Source organism: Hippopotamus amphibius, chromosome 9 (assembly GCF_030028045.1).
Source record: "Hippopotamus amphibius kiboko isolate mHipAmp2 chromosome 9, mHipAmp2.hap2, whole genome shotgun sequence".
Classification (NCBI taxonomy): domain Eukaryota; kingdom Metazoa; phylum Chordata; class Mammalia; order Artiodactyla; family Hippopotamidae; genus Hippopotamus; species Hippopotamus amphibius.
In genome coordinates, this window is record NC_080194.1 from 121,319,037 (window position 1) to 121,346,827 (window position 27,791).

The 27,791-nt window shown below is 53.9% G+C and overlaps 1 protein-coding gene and 1 pseudogene across 1 annotated transcript; both read left to right on the forward strand.

Moving 5' to 3' along the window:
- On the forward strand, positions 1-27,634 carry RAB40C (RAB40C, member RAS oncogene family). The gene is made up of 6 exons (XM_057747977.1): positions 1-360; positions 16,589-16,649; positions 17,146-17,206; positions 24,659-24,736; positions 25,048-25,270; positions 25,782-27,634. The coding sequence occupies exons 1-6, from the start codon at positions 219-221 to the stop codon at positions 26,060-26,062; spliced, it is 846 nt and encodes a 281-aa protein (XP_057603960.1). The 5' UTR covers positions 1-218; the 3' UTR covers positions 26,063-27,634.
- Positions 20,905-24,652, forward strand: LOC130860126 (protein TFG-like; annotated as a pseudogene).
- Positions 27,635-27,791: the final 157 nt, after the last annotated feature.

A 27,791-nucleotide genomic window follows, 5' to 3' on the forward strand; every position in this document is an offset into this window, starting at 1 on the left:
CGCGGCGCCGTGCGGGAAAGCGGCGGGGCGGCGGCGGCGCTAAGGCGAGTCGACAGGAGGCCAGGCGGGGGCGGCGGAGCAGGTGCGGGCGGGGCAGCCTCGCCGTCCGCCGGCCCCGCTCACCCGCGCCGGCGCCCGCAGGTTGGTCGGAGGCCTCCGCCGCTGGGCTCCGCGGCGCCGTGGGCATGCGGGCGCGGCCCGCGCGCGCGTGAGCGACGATGGGGACGCAGGGCAGCCCGGTCAAGAGCTACGACTACCTGCTCAAGTTCCTGCTGGTGGGCGACAGCGACGTGGGCAAGGGCGAGATCCTGGAGAGCCTGCAGGACGGCGCAGCGGAGTCCCCGTACGCCTACAGCAACGGTAAGGCCGGCCTGCTGGCCGGTGCGCGCACCTGGCGCCGCCCAGCGACCTGCGGTCCGCCTGGTCTTGGGCCGGGGCCAGGCGGGGGCCGGGAGAGCAGCGACCCGAGCTCCCCGAGGCCCTCTGGGGCCCGTGGCGCCTTTGGGGCGGAGATTTGGCCGCGGGCCTCCAGAGGAAGAAGGGCTTTTCTTTGGTTCTGGGTCCGCACCAGGTGTGCACACCTGGGCGTCCTCAAAAGCAGGCCGTTGGCTCAGGGCTCAGAGCAACAGCGCGTTGTGCTGGAGGAAAACGCCCGTTCCTGACGGGGTGAAACGTTTTCTCCATGTTTCTGGACGTGTGGCCAAAATACACAGCAAATACGCATCTCTGGCACCTGCCTGAGCTCCTCTCAGCTTCCGCGGTTGACGGGGCCGGCTCCTCTGCCCTGCGGTCCCTCCCAGGCTCCCGGGCGCTCCCTCCCCGGCCTGGCCGTCTCTCCTGAGGAATTCTGCTTCTTGGCGTCCTCATTCTCCACACCCTTCGTGGCTTTGTGTCTCGGGCTGTTGTGGGTCCTTCCTGACCACTACAAGCAGCGGCTGCTTACTAAACCGCTTCTCTGTGGCAGCCGGGAGTGTGGGCGCTGTTTTCCCACCCTTTCCTTTTAGGGCTGCTTAGGGTCGTGGGGTGAGCTGGGCTGGCCGAGCACCCTTCCTCCTGGGGGCTGTGCCCCCTCTCCAAGCATGTGCAGAAGCCGAGAAAGCAGGGCCCTGGGTTCGTTTTAGGGGCGGGGGGCCTCCAGGGCTGAGTCGGCCCCTTGGCGGCCCCTGCTGGGTGTCTCTCCAGAGGCAGACGGTGGGCGCTTGAGTTGTCTCCCCAGAGGTGCTTTTGCTTCCGGAGCCGCATGCCCAGGACGCTGGCAGTGCGTGAGGGCCTGGGCTGGGTCAGGGCAGCAGCAGTTTCCCAAGATGTGCTTTTTGCCTCCGAGGGTCCTCCAGGCAGTGCAGCCGAGCGCCCAGGGACACACAGCCGCAGGTGGAGAGGCGGACCCGCCTCCCGTCCCCGCTGTGGGGGAGCGGTGTGTTGCCGCCCCTCCCACGACACATTGACCAAAACCAGGCTGAGGCCTGCCTGAGGCGGCGGAGCCAGCAGGGACTCGTGGTGGCCTGGGCCAGGAGGTGGGCTGTCTGCCAGGAACGGTGAGGAGAGCCCTCGTGGAGATGAAGGCGGCAGCTCGCTCCCCTCCGGAGCTCTGGTTTCCTTTCTCTCAACACCAAGCAGTGGCTTGAGGGGGAGGGGCAAGACTCGGCTTCGAGGCTCCTCGAGGGCCAGCCGCTGGGGAGTTAGGCTCTGCGCGCACAGGCAGCAGGAGTCTGCGTGGTGGAAGCTGGCAGGAGGGAGGCTCCGGGCTCTGTGAGCAGCTTCTCCCCAGTGCACCGCCAGACTCTACTCTGGCCTGGTGGGTCCTGGGGCGCCGGGTACGTGTTGGCCCCGAGGCAGCATGTCCACTGCACCCCGGAGCTCGGGCCCTTCCCGGTGACCACCCCTCAGTTAAGGCAATTCCATTCTCTGCACCCTGGTTACCATGAGTCTTCACGTGGAGGGTTGAGGGCCAGCAGGAAAACGCATCATGGTTGATGTGTACACGTCCTGGAAGGCCAGAGAGTGGGCATAACTTCTTGGGGTCCGGGTTGGCGGGAGCTCACCTTCTTTGATTCCGGGGTGTGGGGGAGGGAAGGAAGGTGGTCTGGTGGCCAGAGCAGCGAGGTGACTGACAGGTGTGTACAAAGCATGGCCAGCATGGAGGTCTGCCCTGAACGTGTGGGGCCTGCTGAGAGTTTCTATGTTTCTGGGACCCATTGATGCCGTGTGCCTGCACCCCAGTGTGCCGGAGGGTCACCATGTCCTTGGACAGTTCCAGGTGTTTCTCTGGCTGGAAATTGGTTTCCGTCCTCAGTGCAGATCCAAAGCAAACTGCACCTTCAGATGTTCTCGTGCTGGACGGTACATCCCTGGTGTTTTCTTCGTTGCTTTGTCCCCAGTGCTAGCTTGAGACCTGCACACGGGAGGCGCAGAGAGCAGCCTGCTGTGGCACACTGTGCTGACAGTCACCGTGCAATCCCTCCCAGCCCTTTCTCTTCCTTTGCGCTTCCCTGGGCATCTGTGTCTGGATGTCACCCATCTTTCTGGGTGACGTGGGGGTTTCCCTTTCCTCTATCAGGTGCCAGGTTCTGAAGTGAGGTGTGGGCCCGACTGTGATGTGTGCCAGGTACTCCTCATCCCATCCTCCCTACCACCCTGGATGAGGCACCAGCATCCTCCCATTTTATAGGTTAGGAACAGAGACTTAGACAGCGCTGGACGGCTGGGTGCTGAGCTCCCCTGGTCAGAGTCTGGCTGCCAGGAGCCTGGCACTGTGGTTGCAAGGATGACGCCTTCTCACCACTCACTCTTGGGTCCTTACCCTCACCTCCACCCTGGGCCCGGGCCTGGCTCCTCTCTCTGATGACCACAGCCCTCCTCTCCAGTGCTTCCTGTCCTCAGTGCATCCCAGGTTGAGCTCTTTCCTTCCTCCCTGCACTTTCTTGCCCTCCTGGCATCTTTGTCCCGGGTCTCGGGGCCCCTCCCTCTGCTCTGGAGCCTGGGACCAGTCACCAAGGCCTGTTTGTTCTCCCTTCACTGTGCTGCTCCTGCCCTGCCTGCCTCCCTCCTGGCTGTGCCAGCAGAGCAGAGCCCCAAGAATGCCCCGGGGTCAGCCACTAACCAAGAGAGCAAACCACCAGTTCGCAGAGAAGTTTCTGGAAGCCAGAAGGGGCCACGCATAGACCCATCTGCATGCATGGCGGGATTCATCCAGTCTGCCCCTTTGTGGGAGGCACTCACGTGCTACATGTGATGTAAAGATCAACCTACCTTATCCTACCCGAGAGGGTGGCAGGCTTTGAGGGACAGATTTTGGTACCTGCTGCAGATTCAGATTATGCTAATTACATTGACTTGTCATTTGAGTATTTATTTATTTATTTATGGCTGTGTTGGGTCTTCGTTGTGGTGAGTAGGGGCTACTCTTTGTTGCAGTGCATGGGCTTCTCATTGTGGTGGCTTCTCATTGTGGAGCATGGGCTCTAAGTATGTAGGCTTCAGTAGTGGCTGGCACTCAGGCTCAGTGGTTGTGGTGCATGGGCTTAGTTGCTCTGCAGCATGTGGGATCTTCCAGGAGCAGGGATCGAACCTGTGTTCCCTGCATTGGCAGATGGATTCTTAACCACTGCACCACCAGGGAAGTCCCGTTGATTGTAATTTGGACTGGTATGGCTTTTGCTAGATTTTCAGGAGACAATTAAGTGTGTAGCTAGAATATTTTCAACTTTAGAAAGCTTTTCCTCAGCTTTAGCACATGAGTAAGCTTGAGCAGAGGACAGTGAAAGCTTCAGTGGCAGTGCAGGCAGCACAGAGCTGGTCTCCTCTGCGGGTTTGTGTGGTCCTAGCAACACTGCTGTGTTGTGTCCGGTGCATGTGACATCATCCTTCCCATCAGCAAGAGGGTTGTGTGTGGCTGGGATGGTGAGCCAGGTGGGGTGTGTTCCAGGAGGAAGACCTAAGAGGGGGTGGGGAAGCAGGTGGCACTCTCACCTCTTGTTCTGTTTGAATTGGAATTGGCAAGATGCACAGTGGCTGGTCTGTGAAGAGCTGGCCAGTTACTTGGTCTGGGCCTGGGTGAAGGAGGAGGAGATGGGGTTGTAGCCTAGGAGCGGGCAGCACCTAATGTAGGGGACACGCCTCTCACAGGGTGTCATGGGGCCCCAGGGCCACATCAGTCATGGTGTCGTCCATCAGGTGATTGGAGAAAGTGGGGAAGATCTCAGTGTCCAGCACCCTGGCTTGGAGTGAGTGAGCTACAGGAGGAGTGCACAAAGGGAGGGAAAGATGGCATGTGGGGCTGGATTTACTTCCCTGGGCACTCAGGAGAAGGGTGCTGGAACTGGATGCAAGCGTCAGAGATCGGGGAGGGGTGTCCGCGCCAAAGCCGGGTGTGCAGGGTCACCCTTAGGGTGGGAAGGTGGGCCCTTTAAGTCCTTTGGGAATGAGCTGGGAATAAAGTGAACTCGAACTCTAAGGATGAGGTGGTGATTTAGGTTTCCCGGTCATGATTGGGGTCTGATAGTGATGGGCAGACTCCAGTGTCCGTGGTGCACAGTTTTTTTCTGTGGAGGTCAGAATGTTCAGGACCTCGTTGGCGGTGGACATGTGTCCTTCAGAAGGTAGAGGAAGGACAGGGGAACAGAGGTGATGGGGTAAACCTATTGCTGATGGAAGCAGTGGGGGCATGATCAGGCATCCTCGGCTCTTCATGGCCTTTCAGCTAGAACGCCAAGAGGGATGGAGGGCTGCCTGGCAGACAGGCTTCCAGGATGGTGAGGGAGAAGGAAAGTGAGGAGGGTCTAACTATCATTTCACCAAGGAGTGCAGAGGGTGTGGTGTAAGCAGGCCCAGTATAGAGAGAGGACGCCCCATCCCCAGAGAGGAAGAACAGAGTAAAGAAGGCCCAGGCCCTTGACATGAGCTGGCATTCTACAGGCAGCCAAGTGCCAGGTCTGGGCAAGGGAGTCAGTGTCACCCCTGGACAGTGGTCTTGATTGGTGATAAACACGTTTGCGAGCCTGAGAGGTCACTTGGTGAGTTCTTTGAATCAGAGCACGGCATTGTGATCCCCGGGTTGGGTGGACGCACTGAGACTAAGGTGGTTCTTGGGGGTGTAAGCTGAGCTGTCTCCGGCCTGTACCTTCCCGGGCAGTGGTTGTCTGTCATCTGGGCCGAGGTAGGGTGGGTGCCTGCAGATAAGGTCTATGTGACACCTCGCTGGGAGGGCTGGTAATAGGGACATAAGGTGCCTTGTGCAGCCTTGAGGAAACATGGAGACGTCTAACAGGGGGCCAAGGTCTGTGTTTAGGTCCAGAAGCCACCATGGAGGATTTGGGAGCTCCAGCTCGGCAGCAGCGTTGCCCGGCCACTTGCCCCCTAAACCCTGGGCTGGTGTGGCTTATAGCAGTCCCTTGGTTTTAGCCAGTTGTTTTGCATTGACCTCTGCTTCCCTTGTTTAGTCCTCTCTCTCTTCCTAGGTCTGATGTTGTTGGTCCACAGACTGCTGGAGTGCATTGGGAGCTGAGTCTGACTTTCCTGCTGATGCTGTTGGGGCAGGAAGTGGTGTGTCCCTGAACACAGGGCTCAGGTGTGGCATGGCCAGCAGAGGCCCCTGTCAGCGTGGCGCACGCTCACTGGCACACATGTGCACAGGCACACACGTACACACATTCTTGTGCACACGGCTGGGGTTGCAAGGATTTGACTTGGATCCCGGTCAGCAGCAACCAGGTCCCTCAACGAGTGGGGTCAACTTCGTCGTGTTGTCATTGCTGGGAGTGTTTTCCTCACTTCAAGTCACTTGGCAACATGTAGAGTCTTCAGAAGAGGTCCTGGTGAGAATATGTGGGAAGACATTTAACCTTAAAATCCAGCGGGGTGGAATGTTCACCTTTGAGCTCCTCACAGAGCAAGTCTGATGATGCTCGCATTCTCGCTGGAGGACTCAGCAGCCTGTGTCCAAAGTTGTGAGTCTTCCCTTCCCACCAAGTGATTAGGAGTCTACCCTGGCAAACACAGGGGGACACAGTAGAGAAAAGCAAGGCTTTTTTTTTTTTAATAAAAATGAAAAACTTGAAGCAGCCCAGGGGTCTGGCAGTGGACATATGGTATATTTGTAAGGTGAGATATTATAGAGCCTTTAAAAATGCTGGTTTGGAGGAATGTTTAATGAATATTCAATGATATGGGGAAATTTCTGTTATCTTGTTTTCTTGGGGGGAAAAGCACATTTAATTACATAGGGTATAAATGTATGTAAAATGAAGGACAGAATCATTGAGTGAAATACGGGAGAACGTTAATGGTAATCTTCAAGTTTTGGGGTTGAGTAGTTGTGCTTTTGTTTTTAATAATGTTCCATGCTTTGCCAGATATTGTGTGAAGTGTGCTTGCTTTTTATGAACAGCAGAGAGCTTTTGCTTTGCTTTGATCTGGCGTGGTTTTTAAGGCATTGAGGAAATCAGCCCACAAACCCCCCTTGAGCTGCTCCCCACCCCACACACCAGCGTACAAGGGTGTCTTGAATTGTATGAGGTGCCTCTGTGTCCTCTCCGTGCCTCACCAGGCCTGGCAGCAGGCTGGCGCATGCACCTGTGGTGCCAACCCCAGCCGGAGAAGGGCAGGCACTGGGGTCAGCAGGTCATCCTTGTCCCTAGAACGTCCACGTGGTCAGCATGTTGACTGTGATTCTCTCGTGCCCCTTCGAGCCCCCATTAGCCTGTTTCTTGAGTCTCTAGGTTCCTTTCGGCAGTGCTTCCTGTAAGCATGGCCTTTCTCGTCTGCTTGTTTCTCTCAGCAAGTCCATTCATGTTCGGTACCTCAGCACGTGCCTTCCTGTCCCTGGTGGCACTCCTATGCACACAGGCACTCGATTTGTTCGTCCATTTACCTATCAACACAGTTTGGGTTGTTTCCTGATTTTGGCTACTGAATGATGCTGCTATGAACATTCTTGTACAAATCTTTTAAAATTAAAAAAAAAAGTTTTTTTGTGGTGAAATATGCATGTTTATTATGTTGGTCCTTTGTAAGTGTGTGGTTCAGTGGCATGAGACATTTGAACGCACAAGTCCTCATGTGGACATGTCTCTGGGAGTGGGGTTGCAGGCCACATGTGTGTCTGCTTCCCATACGGGAAATGGTCAGGCTGGGTCCTGAAGTGGCCTGTCTCTTTGAGTCTCCACCGGCAATGCTTAGAGTTCCGTGACTCTACATCTGGGCCAGCGTTGGGTGTTGTCAGCCTCTTTTCCTTTTTTTTTAAGTTATTAATTATTTGTTTATTTATTGGCTGCATTGGATCTTCGTTGCTGCGCACGGGCTTTCTCTAGTTGTGGTGAGCGGGGGCTACTCTTCGTTGTGGTGTGCAGGCTTCTCATTGCGGTGGCTTCTCTTGTTGCAGAGCACAAGCTCTAGGCACTCGGACTTCAGTAGTTGGCAGCGAGCGTATGGGCTCAGTAGTTGTGACATGCAGGCTGTAGGGCACAGGATAAGTAGTTGTGGCCCGTGGGCTTAGTTGCTCTGCAGCATGTGCGATCTTCCTGGAGCAGGGATCGAACCCGTGTCCTCTGCATTGGCAGGTGAATTCTTTTTTTTTTTTTTTTCAGCTTTATTATATTTTTATTTATTTATTTATTTATTTATTTATTTATTTATTTATTTATTATTCTTTGGGGGGGGTACACCAAGTTCAATCATCTGTTTTTATACACATATCCCCATATTCCCTCCCTCCCTCGACTCCCCCCCACCCTCCCCGTCCCAGTCCTCTAAGGCATCATCCATCCTCGAGTTGAACTCCTTTTGTTATATAGCAACTTCCCACTGGCTATTTTACAGTTGGTAGTATATATAGATGACTATGCTACTCTCTCACTTCGTCTCAGCTTCTCCTTCACCCCCCGCCCCTCCAAACCTCGAGTTCTCCAGTCCATTCTCTGCATCTGCGTCCTTGTTTTTGTCTTGTCACTGAGTTCATCAGTACCATTTTTAGATTCCTTATATATGAGTTAGCATACAATATTTGTCTTTCTCTTTCTTACTTCACTCTGTATGACAGACTGTAGGTCTATCCACCTCATTACATATAGCTCCACCTCATTCCTTTTTATAGCTGAGTAATATTCCATTGTATATATATGCCACATCTTCTTTATCCATTCATTTGTTGATGGCAGGTGAATTCTTAACCACTGCGCCACCAGGGAGGCCTCGGCCTCTTTTCCTTTTAATCAGCTTTATTGAGGTATAATTTATATAAACAAGAACCTGTATCTGTGTAAAGCCTGCAGTTCAGTGGCTGTAGACAGGTGTGTTGATAGGTTTGCTCACCTGAGATGCCATCACCTTCTTCCACTCTTTTCAGACCATACCCTCTGCCCCAGACCTGGCCACTGCTGACCTTTATGTCACAGGCTGGTTGCATTGCTGGAGTTTTTCTACAAGTGGAACCACATGGTGTGTAGTTGTGTGTGGGATTTGGTCATGTTGCCGTGTGTAGTTGTGGATCGTGCCTGCTTCGTGTGCAGTGTTCCACACGTGAGGACAGCAGTGTGTTAATCTGCTCTGCACGTGGGTCTTGGGAGTTTCCGTGTTTGGGTTACTCTGAGTAGTGCTGCTTTGAAAATTGTCACATGTGTTTTTTGTGAGTGAGCATACCTGTTTCTGTCAAGGAAACAGTGAGGGGTGGGTGTTGCTGGGCTGCACGTGCAGCCTTAGTAGATACCGCCCAGCGGTTTTCCAGAGCAATCAAGCATTCTTTCTCCCATCAGGAGGGTTTGAGAGTTGTGCTCGCTTCCATCCTCACCATGCTGAGGCCTTATAGCGTTCCATCTGTGGATCACCTCCTGTTAAATTCTCCCAGTGAGTGGATTTTGGGCCTGTATCAAGTCTGTTTATAATAGAAAACGATGCTGAGGTCAATAAGGTTGGTTACTGGTACCCTGGAACTTTCCCCCTCTGTTGCTGCTGTGTCTTGTCATCTTACTGTTCAGTAGGTATAGTGATCAGTCACAGTGTAGGACCGAGGTCCCTGTTTCCTGGCTGTGAACAGAGGGCTGTCCCAGCTTCTCAGGGTCACCTGCACTCTTCACCATGTCCCCTTCCTCCACATTCAAAGCCATGTCAGGGCCCTCTTCCATCTCATCTGTCAGATTCACCGGCAAAGGGTTCCCACCTCTGGGATTCTCTCTGACATTGGGTCCACGTGGGTAACCCAGGGTCCTCTCCCCTCTTGAGGCCCGTAACCCGTCACATCTGCAAAGCCCCCTGCCCTGTGGAAAGCATGTTCACAGGTTCCAGGGACTAGGACTCTCCCACCACACCCTGATGAAAGGTTCTTTTTGTTGTTTTGTGTTGGTAAGTTTTTGCAGGCTGGTCAGAGGAGTGCACGTTTGCATTTCTGCGAAATACTGCCAGGATTAGTTACTGCTGTGGACTGAACGTGTGTCCCCCCAAATTCACATATTTACACCTGACTCTCTGGTGATGGTGTTAGGAGGTGGGGCCTTCAGGAGGTGATCAATTCAGGAGGGCAGGTTAGTGTCCTTGTAAAAGAGACCCTGGAGAGCTCCCTTGCCCGGTTTGTTCCTGAGGACACAGTGGGAAGCCACCCCACCAGACACAGAATCGGCAGCTGCTATGGTCTTGGACTCCTAGCCTCCAGACAGTAGGAGATAAATGTCTGCTGTCCGTAAGTCCCAGTCTGTGGAATTCGAGCCGACCAAGAAATACCACAAATTGAGTGGCTTCAAACAGCTCCTACTCATTAGCACCCAGTTTCCTTGGGTCAGGAGTCCGGGCACAGCTTGACTGGGCCTCAGGGGGCCTCTGTCTTTCCCAGGCTGTGCTCAGGTGTGGGCTGGGGCAGAATCCCTTCTGATCGCGTGTGGTTGTTGGCAGCATCCGGCCACCCTCCGTTCCTGGCCAGGGACCTCTCCCTGGCTCGCCTTACTTCACGGAGCAGGAGGGACAGTCCTGTGCAATGTGATCGTGGAGAGGATATCGTCATTCCGCCCTACTCCAAGGGTCAGAAGCCAGACTCAGCTCCCACGACCCTCAGGGGAGGGGCGTGTCTGGGGTGCGAGTGCCAGGAGGTGGGACCTGTGCCCACCACACTGCACCGAGACCCTCCTCTGTCCTCATATACACCCTGGTGTGGCCTTGACAGAGGCCTGTGCTATGGCCTCCCCCTTGGGAAAGGACACATGAAGACCGGTCAGGTGTGTTCAGGAGGACTGCTTGGCCTGGTGCTGCCTGCACGGCCAAGTGTAGGTCCCAGGCACTTCTGCGTGTCTGCCTGTGTCACTGAAAGGTTTTTCTGGTTCCAAGAGGACCTAGACATATTTTTGCTTTTGTGTGTCTCTGGGAACTTGGTGAGACTTTATTTTCCCTCCCTAAGGAGTAACACTAAGAAACAGCAGTTGCCTGTCTTGGGTTTGGGGGCAGTGCCCTGATGTTGTGTGTTGGCTTCGTGTTGGAAACGCACAGGGAGCCTAACTGGGTCCAGGAGGCGAGGTCTCGGAGGTCTGCTGAAAGACCAACTCTTCCAGTGTGGGGACCGTGCTGTGTCTGCAGCAGGCCCCCACCCCCCCCACCCCTGCCCACTGCGTGAAACCGTGGGCTCCCTTGCTGCCTGGGAGGGCGTGTGTTTGGGGCCACGCTGCTTAGGACTGCACGCCAGTTTCAGGTGCTGGATTTAACACAGCAGAGGAGGGTGTTGATTAGTATTTTCTCTTTCATTCTTGACCCAGTCTTTTATCACTTTGTTCGTTGTTATGAATTTTTTTGTTGTTATGAATTTTTAACAGGTTGTCCTGTGGCTTTTCTTCTTGTTGGAAAGTAGCTGATGGTTATGCACTTTGTGTTGCTTGACTCCTCCATAAAGACTGAACTGACTTAAAGACAGAAGGGAGGTTGGGGGACGTGCTGTGTGGATGGACGTCCCTCCTTGCTGTTCCCTGCAGGTGGGTCTGAGTTGAGCCTGGACAGGTGCGTGGGAAATGCCTCCACCTGGAGGTCAGTCAGGCTGTGCCTGGTGGTGGTCTTTGTTCTGACCGACTCCTGCTCCCTCGGGCTTTAAAACATCTGCAGTCTTTATTAGTACACACCAGCTAAAGCTGAGAACTAACTTGATTTTTTCCCTTTGCCCTGATTACCTTGTAATTTCCTAGGGGTGGAGTGAAGATAGGTTTTTCTCTGTCCTGAGTTGCTGCCAACAGACGTGGGAAGTGTGACTCCTGAGGGAGGATCGTGTGGGAGGAAAGGAGCCCAAGGAAGGTGGCTTCTGCACCAGGTTGTCTTTGGCAGGCTGGCTCCGTGGCTGTGGGTGCCCCACTCAGGTGGAAATGCCCCATCCCCGAGTGTGGGAGGCTGCGAAGACAGAGGGGGTGTCCTGCTGGTCAGTGCCACCCAGTACTCAGCCTTCCTCCTGAGTGTTTCCCCGTCTCGAGAAGCCTGAGAAGGTGCCTGGTAGACTCTCCCAGTCATTAGGACGTGGGCAGCTGTCAGGATGAAGCTTGAGTGACCTTTTTTGTAGCCTTCCTGCTTCCACCTGCTCCATCCTCTGAGTCTGTGCTCTGAAGCCCCTCTTGGACGGGCAGCAGTGTCCGCAGCCAGGTGATTACAGTGCCCTTGTGTCTCCAGCCTGTCACGTTTCCCCAGAGCTGGCAAGCTGCTTGGTGCTCAGCTCCTTCCTGCTGGGCGTGAGGCCAGCAATGCAGACATGGGGTCGAGAGGCTGGCAGGCCCTTCTGGACCAGTGCTTTGCAGCACCCCTTTACTGTCCTGAAAAGGAATGAAGTTAGTAGATCGTCTGTTCTGCCCACTCTTGGAACTAAAACACACACGTGCATGTACATACGTCTGTAACATAAAGGAGGAAGAAAGGGGTGCAGTACAATGTCATAAGATCGTTTGTGGTTAAGTAAGTCAGTGCTTGGGAACAGTTGTGCTGGATGCTGAGAAGGTGACACTGAAAATGTACCTGGTGTAGATATTACTGTGGGTGATGTGATTTTTTTCCAAAATGGTAAACAATTCTTATTAAAATTCTGAACAAACAAGACACAGCCTCTTGTGATTCACAAGGTGGAAGCATCCCTGCGAAACGTGGTGTGAGGGTGGGGCCCACATGTTGTGTGGGGCAGGTCAGGGTCTCGGCACAGAGCTGGAGCACTTGTGCTGCACGTTGGTGGGAATCTGAACGCTCAGGCTGCACCTTCTGGCCAGGTGCTGCCCAAGACAGCTGGGTGCCGGGTAGACAGTAGAAGTGTAAAAAGCCACTTGTGTCAAGGGAATTGCACTCCCTTCAGAAACCTCATGAAACAGTAGAAAGACCTTCTTAAGAACTCGTGAACCCCTCAGATGAGAGGGGCTGACAGTCTGGGAGGTTCAGAGAGCTGAAGCCTGGGTTGTGAGGGGCCAAGTGGCTGGGTGGCCCCAGCAGGGACACAGGAGGTCTGCTCTGGCTCTTGGAGGGCTCCCAAGTCCTGTGTCTATCAAGGGAGTGTCTGCAGTCCTGGGGCCCAAGGTGTGAGCTGCCCCCGCCCCCTTGTGCGCTGGGCAGCTGCCCCAGCTCCTGAGAGCTGGTCTGTGTTCTCAGCGGTCATGCCTGTGCTGTAACCTCTGTTCAAAACGTTGTCAAACACGAGTGGGGTGAGGTGAGAGAGGGCTGACTGAGGTTGTGCAACAGCAGATCTTGAGCCCTAAGAGTTGTCAGGGCTGGTTCAGCCGTGCAGTCTGGCTGGCGCTGTCCTCGCTTACAGGAGGTGCTGCCTCTTTGGGCAGGCCTCTCTTTGGACTTTCTATCTCAGGATTTTCTATGAATTTATAAAGCACACGATACATTTTTACCCACATTTGGGAGGTGGCCAGGTGAGAGGCAGAGCAAGCATGAAGAATATACTTGAGTTTTTTTGGTTGGTTTGTTTTGTTTCTAATTTTTTGGTCTCTCCATGCGGCCTGTGGGATCTTAGTTCCCTGACCAGGGATGGAACCCCTGCCCCCTGCAGTGGAAGCACAGAGTCCTGACCATTGGACCACCAGGGAAGTCACCTACTTGAGGTTTTTTTCACTTCCTAGGGAGCGTGTCAGCCTGCAGGCTCTCTTGTGTTTTCTGCACGGCCAGCTCCCTGGTGTTCTCAGCTGGACCTTGCTGTCTGCTGTGGGGACCTGCCGACCACTGCCCTCAGTCCCCTCACATGGCCGCTCAGCCTTCCTGAGGGTGCGAGTGCCAGGCCGTGGGGAGGGCTCCTGGATGGGAGTCTCGCTGGTTTTATGGCCGATTCCTTGGGAACCCTGTTTTCCGGGAGCCCTCTGACCCAGCTGATGGGCTGTGGGAGTATGCTAGGAGGAGAGCAGAGCTGATCCCCCCCATGGTGCCCGCTCCCAGCTCTGAGTGCCTGTCCCTACAGGTCCCTCCGCCTGGAGGGTGGGATCTGGTCACCCTTTCTGAAGTTGAAGTCCTTTGTAAGGGGTCGGGCGGATGAGGGCAGGTGCATGGACGAGGTTCCTGGCTATAAACAGCCTCACAGTGCGTGGAAGCTGGCGTCCTACCCAGAGGCTGGTGAGGGCAGCAGCCCGGCTACCTGTGCCTTGCATCCTCCTGGGCCCTTCCTAGGCACCTGCTCCTCCCCGCAGCTCCAGGCTGGACCCTTGGACCATGGTGCCACCTCGGTCAGGGTCCTTTTGTGGGGATTGGCTTTGGTGGACGGTGTCTAGTCCCCATGACCTGCTGGGCTGATCTGCCAAATGGAGGTGACGTTGCATAGAGGATGGGCATCTCCATCCACAGCCTTCCTGGAAATTGCTGTTTCTAACACTGTCCTCATGGGGTCTGGCTCATGACAGATGTAGAGCCAGGACTGTGAAAAGAGGGTGTCCTGGGCCAAATCTGAGCTTCCTGTTTGACAGAGAATTCCAAGAATTTCCACCCAAAGAACTGGGTTATCAGCAGACAGTTGGAGGGAAGGGGTGGATGCAGAGGAAGGATGGTGGAAATGAGCCTGAGTTCTGTTTCTCCCTGAAGAGTGTTTCTTTAGCTTGAGAATATGTGCAGGAGAATCTTCTCTCACTTTTTAAAAAAATTGTGGCAAAATATACACAACATAAAATTTACCATTTTAAATATTTTTAGGTGCACAGTTTAGTGGCACCCTCATCAGCTCCAGAATTTTCTCATCTTCCCAACTGAAACTGTCCCCACTAAGCACTAACTCCCCACCCCCTCCTCCAACCCCTGGCTACCTCTATCTACTTTCTGTCTCTGAATGATGCTCTAGGGACCTTGTAGACGGGATCATACAGGATTTGTCCTTTTGTGTCTGGCTTATTTTACCGAGCATGATGTCTTTAAGGTTCATCCATGTTGTAGCATGTGTCAGACTTTCCTTCCTTTTTTTTTTTTTAATTTAAATTTATTTATTTATTTTATTTATTTATTGGCTGCTTTGGATCTTCGTTGCTGCACACAGGCTTTCTCTAGTTGCTGCAAGCTGGGGCTACTCTTCATTGTGGTATGCAGTCTCCTCATTGTAGTGGCTTCTCTTGTTGTGGAGTGTGGGCTTCAATAGTTGTGGCACATGGGCTCCATAGTTGTGGCTCACGGGCTCTAGAGCACAGGCTCAATAGTTGTGGCGCACAGGGCTTAGTTGCTCCATGGCATGTGGGATCTTCCCAGAACAGTGCTCAAACCCGTGTCCCCTGCATTGGCAGGCAGATTCTTTACCACTGCGCCACCTAGGAAGTCCTTTTCCTTCCTTTTTAAGGTGGAATAATATTTTGTTGTACAAATGGACCACTTTTTTTTTTTTTTTTTTTTTTTTTTTGGCTGCGCTGGGTCTTAGCTGTGGCATGTGGGGTCTTTAGTAGTGGCATGTGGGATCTAGTTCCCTGACCAGAGATGGAACCCGGGTCCCCTGCATTGGGAGCACAGAATCCTAGTCACTGGACCCCCAGGAATGTCTCTGGACCACATTTTGATTATTCATTCATTCATCTTTGGACACTTGGGTTGCGTCCACCTTTTGACTATTGTGAATAATGCTGCAGTAAACCTGGGTGTGCAAATGTATACATGTTCGATTTCCTGCTTTCACATCTTTGCGGTATAAACCTGAAGTGAAATTTCTGAATTACATGGTAGTTCTGTGTTTAATTCTTTGAGGAAATGCTGTACTGTATTCCATGGTGTCTGCACCATTTTCCATTCCCACCAGCAGTGCACAAAGGTTCCAGTTTCTCCACATCCTCACCAACGCTGCTTGTTTTCTGGTTTTTTGATAATAACCGTCTAATGGATGTGAGGTGGTAGCTCATGTGGTTTGTCTTGCATTTCCCTGATAAGTGGTGGTGTTGAGCATCCTTTCATGTGCTTATTAGCTATTTGCATATCTTCTTTGGAGAAATCTATTCAAGTCTTTTGCCTTTTTTTAAAAAAAGACATTTATTTATTTTTATTTCTTGGCTGCATTGGGTCTGGCTCAGTAGTTGTGGTGCACGGGCTTAGTTGCTCTGCAGCATGTGGGACCTTCTCAGACCAGGGATTGAACCTGTGTCCCCTGCATTGGTAGGTGGACTCTTAATCACTGCACCACCAGGGAGGTCCCTTTGCCCATTTTTTAATTGGATTTTTGTTGTTGAATTGTAGGATTTCTTCACATTTTCTGAATATCAGTCCCTTATCAGATGTGTGATTTGCAAATGTTATCTCGCATTTCATGAATTGTGTTTTCATTTTGCTGAATGTCTTTGGTGGTAGGAGCCAGGTTTTGACACATGGTTAGAAGTCAGCCAGATGGAAGGACCTTGGGGTAGAGGCTTCACGTGCAGTGCTCTGAGGTTGGCTTTCCACATGCAAACACATGTACACACAATGTATGAGAGCAGTGTCTGCATTAAAAATGTCCATTTCCAAGCCTTCTTGGAGCAAGTGTTATTAACAGCCAAGAAACTGATGACATTTTTAAGGCTTAAGGGAGGAGAAGGAAAGACTGAGCTTTCAGGAAGCTTCCCAATGGCCCATAAGCCAGTTGAAGATCTTACATGTAAGGTAATGCGTCCAGCTACCAACCTTTCTTGGACTGATTTTTTTTCACGTAAAAGTATAAAAAAAAATAAACAAGGATCTACTGTATAATATAGGAAACTATATTCAACATCTTGTAATAACCTATAATGGAAAAGTCTGAAAAAAGATATATATATGTATGTATAACTGAATCACTTTGCGGTACACCTGAAACAATTGTAATTCAACTATACTTCAGCTTTTTAAAGTATAAAGAATAAAAACTAAAGACATGTCAAGCAGAGGCTCTCCAGAGAAATGGCATTTTAGACATTACTGTATCCTTAATGATGCTCCAGGCACGCTCCTGTTGTCAGTACCTGGGAGCTGCAGTGAGCCCAAGAACTCAGAACCACACGAGCTTTGAGAACTACATGACATGGGCTGGTGCTGAGACCAGCCACCCTCCCTTTGGCTGGTGCCATCGGCACCTGGCTGGGGCCTCTGGGGTCGCTGGGCTCCCTGGGCTGGAGCCATGCCTCCGCTCAGCTTCAGGGACTGGGCCCTGGCCAGGTGGGTCCTTCAGCCGCCCTCTGCTTGCTTGCAGGGATCGACTACAAGACAACCACCATCCTGCTGGACGGACGGCGGGTCAAGCTAGAGCTCTGGTGAGTTGGGCTGTGCGGCCAAGGTGCTTGGGGCGGGGGCTGCCACGCTTCAGTTGTTGTGCGAGGCCGGGAAGGTGGGTGAAGTGAGTCAAGAATCCTTAAAGAAACTGGAAGGCGCCCTGTTTACATGTCAGTAGAATAGCTGTTGACGCCGCCCCTGTGTAAACACAGGCTGGAACATGATGCAGAAACCAGCAGGTCCAGGGCTGCTTGTTCGAACAGAGCCCAGCTCCCTTTGCCCACAGAAACTCATTTCCACAAGGGGCCACAGCCCCTCTCACCTCGCTCTTTACTGGGCCCCACGTTAAGGGCATTTCCAGAACCTCAAAGTTGAGTTGTAAATTCCCCCGGGTGCGGGGTTCTCCAGCCCTGCAGGGCAGTCTCCCCGGGTGCCCAGGCCCACAGAGCTTGGTCAGGGTGCGTGGCGGAGTGGGAGGGGGTCATGCTGCGCATGCTGGGGTCCCACGGGCCGCATCCCCAACCCCTTTTGTTTCAGGGACACATCGGGCCAGGGCAGGTTCTGCACCATCTTCAGGTCCTACTCCAGGGGTGCGCAGGTAAGACCAGCGGTGCCGCCAGGGCTGTTCTCCAGAGAGGCCACTGTCCTCATGCGTGGGGTGCTGTCAGGCTCCATGTGCAGGGTTCTTTCTGAGGAAGTTTTACGTTTGAACATCAGGCTTCCATCCAGGAGCCCAGACAAGGATGCCCCCTGAGTGGAGGGGCTCAGCCTTCCACAGGCTCCTGTGGCCCTTGCCCAGAGCTGCTGCAGGAGGTGTGTGGGGACCATATTGTGGAGGGGGACCCTGTCACCCGGTTCACCAGAGGTGACGTCTCCCTGTGCTGAATGAAGAGGCTGCCAGGGCTCCCAGGGCCATCCGGGCTGGATCACTCATCAGACCATGGGACTGGGAGCTGGGGCTGCCGTAGGTCTTAAAAGGCAAGGTGTCAGCAGGGAGCGGAGATGGGGGCTGCCCTGGGTGGGGCCTGCTGTGGAAGAGCAGCTAAGTTGAGGTGTGTACAGGTGCGAAAGGGGTTCACTGAGGGGCCTGGGGACTTGCTCGCCCCTCTCTGTGTCTCCTGGGCTCCCTGCAACGGGTTTGCATGCTAACTGGGTCTGTGTGTGATTCGAGGCTGGAAGGAGGGGAGGAAGCAGTTGTGTGAACAAACCAGCTACCCACTCACTGCTTCAGCGTGTGGAGACTGGATTCAAGATCAGCTCCGTCTATGCAAAGGGCAGGGCCATGACCTGGAATTGCTGAGGAGACCCCTCAGTCAGTCCTGTCCAGCCATGCCCCCCAGACAAGGTGCTTTGCCAGGAGGCCTGGGGAGAGGGTGGGGGGCACCTGTGAGCCCGTGTCAGGGCCTCTGGCTATGTGGGGCCTGTCACCCCCTCACTCTGGCTTGGGCAGTGGGGAGCCTGGGGCGTACTTTCTGCCTGGTGAGTGGGAGGTGATGGAGTCTGCAGGTACGCAGGCTCCCCTTCTGAGCTGGAGCCTCTCAGGGGTGATGAGCGTGCCTCCCTCCCTGCTGAGGGTATGAATGTGGGTGGAGGACTCCCAGGCTGGGCTTGGGGGTGCTGTCCAGCAATGGTGCTACCTGTCCACTGGCTCCACCCCACAGTGTGTGCCTGGTGTGAGGGGCCACAGAGGTGGTGCTTAACCTGGCAGTTCCACCTGGAGCAGCTGGTCCTGGATGGTCAGGAACAGCAGCCCTCAGGTGTGGACTGCGTCTGACTTGAGGTTAAGGAAGGACAAGGCTCCCACAGCCTGTGCCCTCAGAGGAGCACTCGGGCACCAAGGAGTGTCTCTTGGTCACCCTCCTGTAGAGGAGGGACCATGACAATGGTTATATATGTACAAGAAGGTGAGAAAGCCGTATTTCAAGGGGCGGCGTTCATCATCTCTAGACCGTGGGATTGCTGATGAGTTCTGTTGTCTTCCCTTTGCTTTTGAATATTTCCCAATTTTTTATGGCACACACATTGTTACTTTTTCAATAAAAAAGAAAATGAAGAGATAAGGGGAGTAGTTACCTTGGGTTATGATAACTGGGCGATTGGGAAATAGCAAGGAAGGTCCTGGGAGACTGAACCTGAGTGGGCCCAGGTATCCGCTTGCTCAGATGTGAACATGGAGCAGGACAGAAGGGGACACCTGAGAGCCTGGGCATTCACCAGAGCCCGCGCTTTGGGGAGGGAACACCTTTACCACGTCCACATCCTCTCCAGAGCAGCCAGCAGTCGGTGTGTATATGCTGTTGCTTGCACTTAATTCTGTGCTAATTCCGGACGTTCTTGTTACTTCTGGGCTGGAGGAGCCAGTTGCAGATTCTGAGTGTGCATCTCGGGCCTGGGTGGCGGGTGGGCAGCTGGTGTCTGGCCACGAAGTTGACCTCGGGTCCTCCTGCCTAAACAGCAGTACTTCGCCTGACTCGTTTCTGTTGGTGTTTTCCAGAGTTGGCAGCAGTGCGGCTCTGTGAGGCCTGATGGTGCAGACCAGCAGCACCTTCTTCTCAAGTCTTGTTTTTCCTGTCACCCTCCCACCCTCGGTTAAGACCGAAGAGACCTCGCAGATCCCTCAGGGCCCAGGCCACACAGCCAGTGACCAACCCCGGCCCTCTGTGTCTTGGGCCTCCTGACTTGTGGACCTTGTTTTCTGTTGCCAAAGCCTGAGATGGCCCCTCGTGGCCCAGGAGGCCAGTGCTTTCTGCTGGGGGCGCGGGGGGAGAGCAGTCCCTTGTGCCAGTCCCCCCAGGCTGTGCGTGTGGAGGGAGCCAGGGGTGGGCGATGTCCTGTTTAATTGGGGTTTGGGGTTAGCTGGGTTAGTACCACAGAGCGGAGCACTCAGCCAGGCTGGTTTGGAGGGAGGGTTTCAGGTTTCACGTGGAGAGGGGTTTGGGTGTGTGCTTCTAGGACACTTGTCCCTGCGTGGGTGGGGCATGTGCTGGTCAGCAGGTTTGACGGCTGCACCCCTTGTCAGTGCGCTGGCTTCTGGGCAGAGCCCGTGCTTGTGGGGCGTGGGCAGGTGTGTTCAGCCACAGCCTCTGGTTCTTTGGCAGCTTTACCACGCAAATGCATTACTCATTCCAAAACCAACTTAATTAAAAACCGCACCTCTGTGCCTTGGTTGGGGTGGTGATTGCGCAGGTATATATATTTGTCCAAACTCATCGAACTGTTCAAACCTAAAACCTGTGCATTTTTTTGGTGTATAAGCTCAACAGGTCACCTTGGTAGCAATAAGGGTGCACACTCCTAGCCCCAAGCTCCACATCTAGAGATTTTCTCTTACAGCTCGAGTTATATGTATGTGCTCAGCGGTTCATTGCCGATGTTTGTAATAAAATTAAGTGCATTACCTGACACCCAGCAGCAGTGCTAGCTGATGAGTCTGGCATGAGGCACTGGCTGCTGTGGGGAAAGGGCCCTGGGGGTGCTGGGCAGTTTGCACCATGACCCTGTCTGGATTAGGAAATGCCTGGGAGAGGCTTGAAAGACAGGTGATTCCAAGGCAGGGTGGGTAGTGGTAGTTAGGGGACCAGAGCTTCTGTTTATACCCTAGAGTACTTACTAACTTTTAACAAGCTAAGCAAAAAGAAAAGAAATACAGTGAGAATGTCTTTGCCCCTCCTTTTGGCCCTTTGTGATACACAGCTGACTCTTAAGTCCTATGAAGGGTGGTCCTGGTAACCAGGGGCCTCATTCTGATTTCTCAGCTGTCCCACTTGTGGTCGACCCCAGGTATTTTTCCCTGCCAAGTCCGTGATCACTTTGGTCCCCGCCTGCAATGTGACCAGCTCTGTGTCCTTCCTCCTGTGACCTCTCTGTCATGACCCTGACCTGTCAGACTTAGGTGGTGGTGGGCAGAGGCTGGGGCCAGGCAGGAGGAGCAGCCAGGGGCTCCTCCACAGCCTCACGTGCAGTTGAAGGCTGAACCCAAGAGACTGGCTTCTCCTCATTTGCTTGAGCTTCTAAACAGTACACCGACCCGCCCCTCCTTTCCCCACCTGCCACGTACTGGGCCCTGAGCTCTCACTAGGCTTGGTGGGTCTGTGCGTGAGCCTGCCAGCAAGATTTGGCAGCCCTGGAGGGCAACCCAGTGGGCCGTGACCACAGCCTTCCCTCAGTGCCCTAGAGTCCGGCAGTGGTGGCCTTGCACTGGTCGGATCAGCAGCGACCTGCGGTGGGGCGGCAGTGGTGGCCTGGGCAAACCATCTTTCTCTAGAGATTTACAGATAGAACATCCTGGAGTCCACCATGATCGGGCAGTTGGATCTGAGTGGGAAGCTGATCATCAAAGCTCAACTTGGGGAAGATATTTGACGAATTCCCATTCATAATGAAGATAATAGGATGAATTAGTGCTAATGATGCAAGTCTTCAGAGGAAAATTTCTGAGTAATGATGAAGTTACAGTAAAATATAAACTTGGAGATCTTATAACAATTTTTGATAATTCTGACCTTTCCTTTGCAATTCAGTGTAGTAGGATACTGAAACTGAATCAAGTCAGGTGAAATATCTTCGTCAAGAACTGACAGAACTTCGAAGTAAAGTGAATCGCTTATTGGATAGCTTGGAACAAGCTGGAGAACCAGGACCATCTACCATCATTCCTGAAAATGATGCTGTGGATGGTAGGGAAGAAAAGCCTGCTGCTAAAAAAGGACATTTAAAAAATAAAAATAAAAAATAAAATAAAAAAGCTTGCCTGCTTCTGATTCTTCTGGAAAAGTCTACTCCCCATACAGGGGGCCCAGGTTCGATCCCTGGTTGGGGAACTAAGAGCCTGCATGCTGCAACTAAGAGCCCGCATGCCACAGTGAAGATCCCGCATACCGCAGCTAAGACCTGGTACAGCCAAATAAATACATAAAATAAATTAAAACAAACAAAAACCGAGGTGAAATCAATAAAAATGTCCTGCCAGCATTTGGCTTAACAGATGATCAGCTTTCAGGGCCACCCAGTGCTCCTGCAGAAGACTGTTCAGGAACTCCCCACAGCATTGCTTCCTCCTCCGCAGCTCACCCTCCAGGAGTTCAGCCACAGCAGCTGCCAGGAGCTCAGACTCAAGCAGGTCAGAGTGAAGGTCAGATGTACTGGCAGTACCTGCAGCAGGTCGGCCATGGCACTCAGCAGCCACAGGCACCCTGCAGCCGCCGCAGCAGAATGTTGTCCAGCATTCAGGCTGTAATCAGCCAACTGCACCCCAACAACTGCAGCAGTTCCAGGGGTGTATGGCCAGCAACCAGCTTCCCAGGCAACGATTCCTGCCTTTTCTGGTCAGCCTCAGCGACTGCCTGCTCACTGGGCTCAGCAGTACCAGGCGAGCAGTTACCCACCCTCCACAGACTTAGAGCCCAGTAACTACACTGTGGCCCCTGCCTCACTACCTGGTGTGGCTCCACGTGAACCCAGGGCCTATCAGCCAAGACTGCGTTTCACTCCACCTCCTGCAAGTACTGAGTGGGTCTAATCCTTATGCACGTAGCCATCCTCCCTTTGGTCAGGACTCTACCCAGCCTGGACCAGGTTATTGATAAAGAGGCTCAGTTACACTCCCAAAAGACTCCAGTACTACTGTTTTAATTTTTTTAAATATACTTATTTATTTATTTGGCTGTGTTGGGTCTTCATTGCTGCACATGGGTTTTCTCTAGTTGCAGCGAGCGGGGGCTACTCTTTGTTGCGGTACGCGGGCTTCTCATTGCGGTGGCTTCTCTTGTTGCGCAGCACGGGCTCTTAGGCGCACGGGCTTCAGTAGTTGTGTCATGTGGGCTCAGTAGTTGTGGCTCACAGGCTTTAGAGTGCAGGCTCAGTAGTTGTGGCGCACAGGCTTAGTTGCTCCATGGCATGTGGAATCTTCCCTGACCAGGGCTTGAACCCATGTCTCCCCTGCATTGGCAGGCAGATTCTTAACCACTGCGCTACCAGGGAAGTCCCCAAAAAACAGAGCATTTTTTTAATGATATCATTGTTGCTGTTAATTGAAATAATTTGCTGGGAAAGAAAAAGACCAAAATGAAAGTTTTTTTTCCTCCCCTGCTTAAAAGTAGCAGCTTTGTAGTCATTTTGGAACACTACTCTTACATGTGTGCAAAGTGATTGACTTTCTAGCTTGCCTTTTCCAGAGGGTATTAAAATGCTAGGTTGAAGTTCAGCCATCTTACTTGGCTTTTTCCTGTTAACATGATGGACTAAAGTAGATCCTTCCCCCCCTCCCCCAGTCACACAGCATGCGGGATCTTAATTCCCTGACCAGGGATTGAACCCACGCCCCCTGTTCTGGAAACGTGCACCAGACCTCCAGGGAAGTCTCCTGAAGTAGAGCCCTTTGAGAACACAACTAGAGGTCATTTATAAAATGTAACACTGATAGGTTAATAAAGATGATTGCATCCAAAAAAATAAAAAAATAGACATTACATAGGAAGCATAAGCAAGAAAGTAAGTCTCCATCTAGCCCTTCCATGTGTGCTCATGTCCATGGAAACCTTTTCTGTGTGGTGTGTGGACTGTTTATATTTCTATTTTTTAAAAACTGCCCTTTATGTAACATTTGGGATCTGTGTCACCTCACAGACTCCTGTGCATGTGATCAGCACTGGTGCCCTCAGGTGCATCCTTACTTTCATTGCCTGCCTGCCTGCCTGCCTGCCGGGGCTTGACTGCTCAGCAGCCCTGGGGGCCACACCTTTAGTTCGTTTCCTAATCTTTGTTTTATGAGCAAGGCTGGTCTTTAGTTACATCCTCAGTTACTTCTTAGAAGGGGGTTTCTGAGTTGGAGGTGGGTGACCCTCTACCCCCACCCCCACACCAAGGGAGAGGGCTTTGGTCCCTGTGCTCCAGGCAACAGAACTGAATTCCATTTCAGTGTACTCTGTCGCCCACCACAGCAGACTGTTTCCCTCCAGGCCTGGCATTCCTCCCTAGCAGGCAGCTCCGCCCTGCCCTGCACAAAACTTTCCCTCCAGGGAGCAGGAGCCACCAGGCCCGGGTTAAAGTAATCTCGACTTTAATAAGACCTCATCTTCAGAATTTGAAGGATATTTTTAAGGGGAAAGGCTTTAAAATTCCTCATTTTGTGATGGAGGGTGCCCTATTCCTTCCATCTCAGCTGCACTTTTCCCCTACCCGTGTGTGATGGAGACATGGGCTGAATGAAGAAGACTTCCTGGGCCGGGAAGGGTGTGAGTCGTGCCTGTGCATGGGTTCTGGTGGAGCCTGTTTCAGAGTGGAATGTGAGGCCAAAGACAGGCAGAGTGGGCTTGGGGGCCACGATCACTTGCTGGAGTCACCTTCCTGAGGCTCGTGACAGTTCGCCGCTGAGATGTATCAGGCAGATGGAGTAATTGGTCTCTAAGGGATGTGACGGGAAAGTCTGCAGCAAATCCTTGGCGAGGCTCGTTGGGGGCAGCTGCTGGAGTGACTGAAGCCCTCTGCAGATGTGGGTTGGAAAACTTAGAAACACCTCTGCTTGGTGCCCCCCCCGGAGGAGTGCATGCTGGACAGAGTGCTATACGGCCTGTCACCATACGTAGTCCTGTGTGCACCTGTCTCAGGTTGAGTGACTTTTAAATGATCATAGGGTAATACAACGCGCTTGGAGGGAAGACACTGAAAAAAATGCCAGTTCTACCCCAGCTGAGTTTTCAAGGGGACGGAGGAGGCAGTATTGAGCCCACAAGACCCCTGATAGTCAGATGGCCCCCCCACACAGATGGCATCCCGGGCCACAGGGCCAGGCCACAGTGAGGAGACAGGGACAGGGCTAGCTGAGCCCTGCGCACAGAGCCCCCCCTGACACGCAAAAGGAAAGTTCAAAATGCGTTTTCCACATTGCCACCTGTTGAGTAAACTGTTCAGTCCACCTCACAGCTGTCTGGCTGGTGCCCGGGTGTCCCTGGCCCTGCCTTTGCCGGGAGGGAGGGGTGTAGGGCTGAGCCTGAGCAAGACCCCTTCCGTCGGGCAGCCCCTCGGCCTCGTGATGCCCATATTTCCCTTGCAGGGGATCCTTCTGGTGTATGACATCACCAACCGCTGGTCCTTTGACGGCATTGACCGGTGGATCAAGGAGATCGATGAGGTATGTGTGCTCTGCGGACACCTCCTTCCAGGGTCACCTCCTTCCCCAGCATGTGCGCTCCCATCCCCCATGGGGAGTCTCTGTGGCTCCCATTTTGCAGCCCCTCCGATGCCCTGGCTCTGCGTCCTCTCCTGCACTGACTGCTATGGCAGTGGCACTGACTGCTATGGCCGTCTACAGGTGGTGACCTTTGCCCCAAGGGGCCCACTTCATCACAGAAGCGACAGAGGGCCCTGCCTGTTGGGGGAGGGAGCAGCACAGAGAGGGCGGTCCCGTGTTCGTGTCTCTGCTGAGTCCTGTGCACCCCCTAGCATGCACCCGGGGTCCCCCGGATCCTGGTTGGGAACCGGCTGCACCTGGCCTTCAAGCGGCAAGTCCCAACAGAGCAGGCGCGAGCCTACGCGGAGAAGAATTGCATGACCTTCTTTGAGGTCAGCCCGCTGTGCAACTTCAATGTCATCGAGTCCTTCACTGAGTTGTCCCGCATTGTGCTCATGCGCCACGGCATGGAGAAGATCTGGAGGCCCAACCGAGGTGAGGCGTGTGCTGGGCGGGGCTGGCTACGGAAGGGTGGGGCTCTGGAGGGGCAGGGCCATGTCCCACCCCTAGCAGGCAAACGAATTCCAGCCTCCACCCCCCTGCCCCCAGCCCCTTGGACTCTGCAGTCCCACCAGAGCAGAGCTCGAAGGAGGCCAGGGAAGCTCAGTACCCACCCAGGCTGAGGGGCTGGGGGTTTAGCCGCAGAGCTCTGCGGGGTCCCCCAAGGCACCTCTCGATGTGCCGTGGCTCCGGGGATGAAACAGGATCAGGGTGTCCAGTGGCTGTCCTGGGCGTGCTTAGCGCTGGATCGCTGTTGCAGTTCAGGAACCCTGGGAGCTTTGCAGACCTCCCCAATCCCCAGCCCCCTTTAGATGTCATTTGTGCTCATCTGCTGGCAAGATCGTCACTTGCCACCGAGATCTCTCCACGCCTCACACTCACCTCTCCATGGTCTGATCCCCCTCCTAACGGTCTGACCCCCCCATCTCCTGACCCCCCCCCGCAGTGTTCAGCCTGCAGGACCTCTGCTGCCGGGCCATCGTCTCCTGCACCCCTGTGCACCTCATCGACAAGCTCCCACTGCCTGTTACCATCAAGAGCCACCTCAAGTCCTTCTCGATGGCCAATGGCATGAATGCTGTCATGATGCATGGGCGCTCCTACTCACTGGCTAGTGGAGCAGGGGGTGGCGGCAGCAAGGGCAACAGCCTCAAGCGGTCCAAGTCCATCCGACCACCCCAGAGCCCACCCCAGAACTGCTCACGGAGCAACTGCAAGATCTCCTAGCCCGGAAGGCTGCGCCCCATCCAGATGCACTCTGGGAGGGCTCACGCTTGGGGAGTGCTCCTGGCTGGGCACTGGGCCCAGCACCACGTGCAGGGAAAACTTTGGCCACACAGCCCTTCCTGGGAAGCATGGGGATGCACCTAGTAAGCTGGTGGTCTCAACCAGACCAGCTCCACAGGACAGTGGACAGCCATGCTGCTGGGATGGTGGCGGGACACGCTCAAGACCCCGAGGTGTGGCTGAGAAGAGCCCCAGAGAGGGGGCTGTCCCTGGGGACTGGGAGGCCAGGTTCCCTTTCTTATTTAATGTAAAAGATGGTTCACGCCTTTTGTACATTTTTAAAGGACCAGCAGGGAGGCCTCCATGCAACCACATGGTGAGCCCGTGACAGCTGAGGGTCCGAGCTTTGGGACATGGGGAAGGGCGGTGTTTGAGGCAAAGATGGGAAGGAATCCAGCATCAAAGATTGAATCTGAGTTCACATAACACTTCACATGGGACTGTGGGCTGTGCAGTGGCTAGTGGGGAACACGTGGAAGCCCTGGGCAGCAATCTTGGACTCCCCAGCTACATGCACTGGCCTATCTGAGTGTACTGGTCGGTGTGCCCTCTAGGGTGGGGGCCCCAGTAGTCTGCGCGGTGGGGCTGCAGCTGCCAGGGCCCCTGCCAGTGTTCCTGGATGTCATCCCCATGTGTTACGGAGCTGCGGGTTCAGAGCCGGGGTGACTCACAGGTTCACATGTTGCTTGGAAAAGGGGAAGTGGGGTGCACCCCCACATCCCTCCCCAGCTCCCTCTTTCCCCACATGGGGGCTGACAACTTCCTTCTGTGATACTGCCCCTTCCGTTCCGTTTACATCTGTTGCTACATGAAACTGCTCAGCATCTGCGAATTGAAGATACAGTTATTTGTAGACAGTCAGTGCTCGCTGGGGCCACCAGGCCCTGGGCAAGTCTGGACTGAGCCTGCCCCACTTGCCTCCTGGGCTGTCTAGACCCTGCTCTGGCCAGCTTCTGTCTCCTGACCTTGAGTGTGATCCCATAGCTGCTCCTCACCTGGTTTCACCCCTCTGTAAGGTCACGTCACCAAAACCTTTCTCACTCGTTTCTTAGTGGTGGACGCTGAGCCCCTCCTCAAGGACCCACCAGCCAGCCTGAGCTGGAGGCCTGGCCTCCGTCCATCCGCCTGGCTGGTGACGTGGCCACGGGTCACACTGGTGCTCAACTCTACCTCCTGCCTGCGGGCCCCTCCCTGCCATGTGACCCCCTTGCTTGGGACTGTTCTGTGGTGGGTGCCCCAGGGGGCTGCTGTTCTGGGAGGTAAAGTGGGGAGGGGCTGCAGTGCCTATGAGCAGGAGCCTGGCTGCCAGCAGGGTTGGGTGGGGCAGAGGAGGCCCCACCCGTCCTGTCCTGCCAACGGGCGCCCCTTCTTTGGACTTTGTTTTGAGGAAATGGACGATCCTGCGTTCACCATATCAACACTACCCTTTGCTGCTGTCCACACTTGCACCATTCCCGGGCTCGTTTTGGACGGTTTTAGTTTCTTTGTACAGTAAACATAATTCAGCTCTGGTGTCCGGGCTGTGTTGTGAATGAATGAAGTCTGGCTTTAACCGAATGGGCTGAGTGACGGGTGGAGGGAGGTGCTGCAGAGGGCCACTTTCTTCCCACTCCACCCCGCTGTGACTTGCCTTGCTGAGCTCCGCGGGGTTTCAGGCCTCCGTGTGTTT

Excerpts from the sequence above, each read along its gene's own strand:
- RAB40C (XM_057747977.1), top strand. The coding sequence starts at position 219 with ATGGGGACGCAGGGCAGCCCGGTCAAGAGCTACGACTACCTGCTCAAG. Across the intron at positions 361-16,588 it reads CCCGTACGCCTACAGCAACG|GGATCGACTACAAGACAACC; the intron begins GTAAGGCCGGCC and ends GCTTGCTTGCAG. Across the intron at positions 17,207-24,658 it reads CCTACTCCAGGGGTGCGCAG|GGGATCCTTCTGGTGTATGA; the intron begins GTAAGACCAGCG and ends TTTCCCTTGCAG.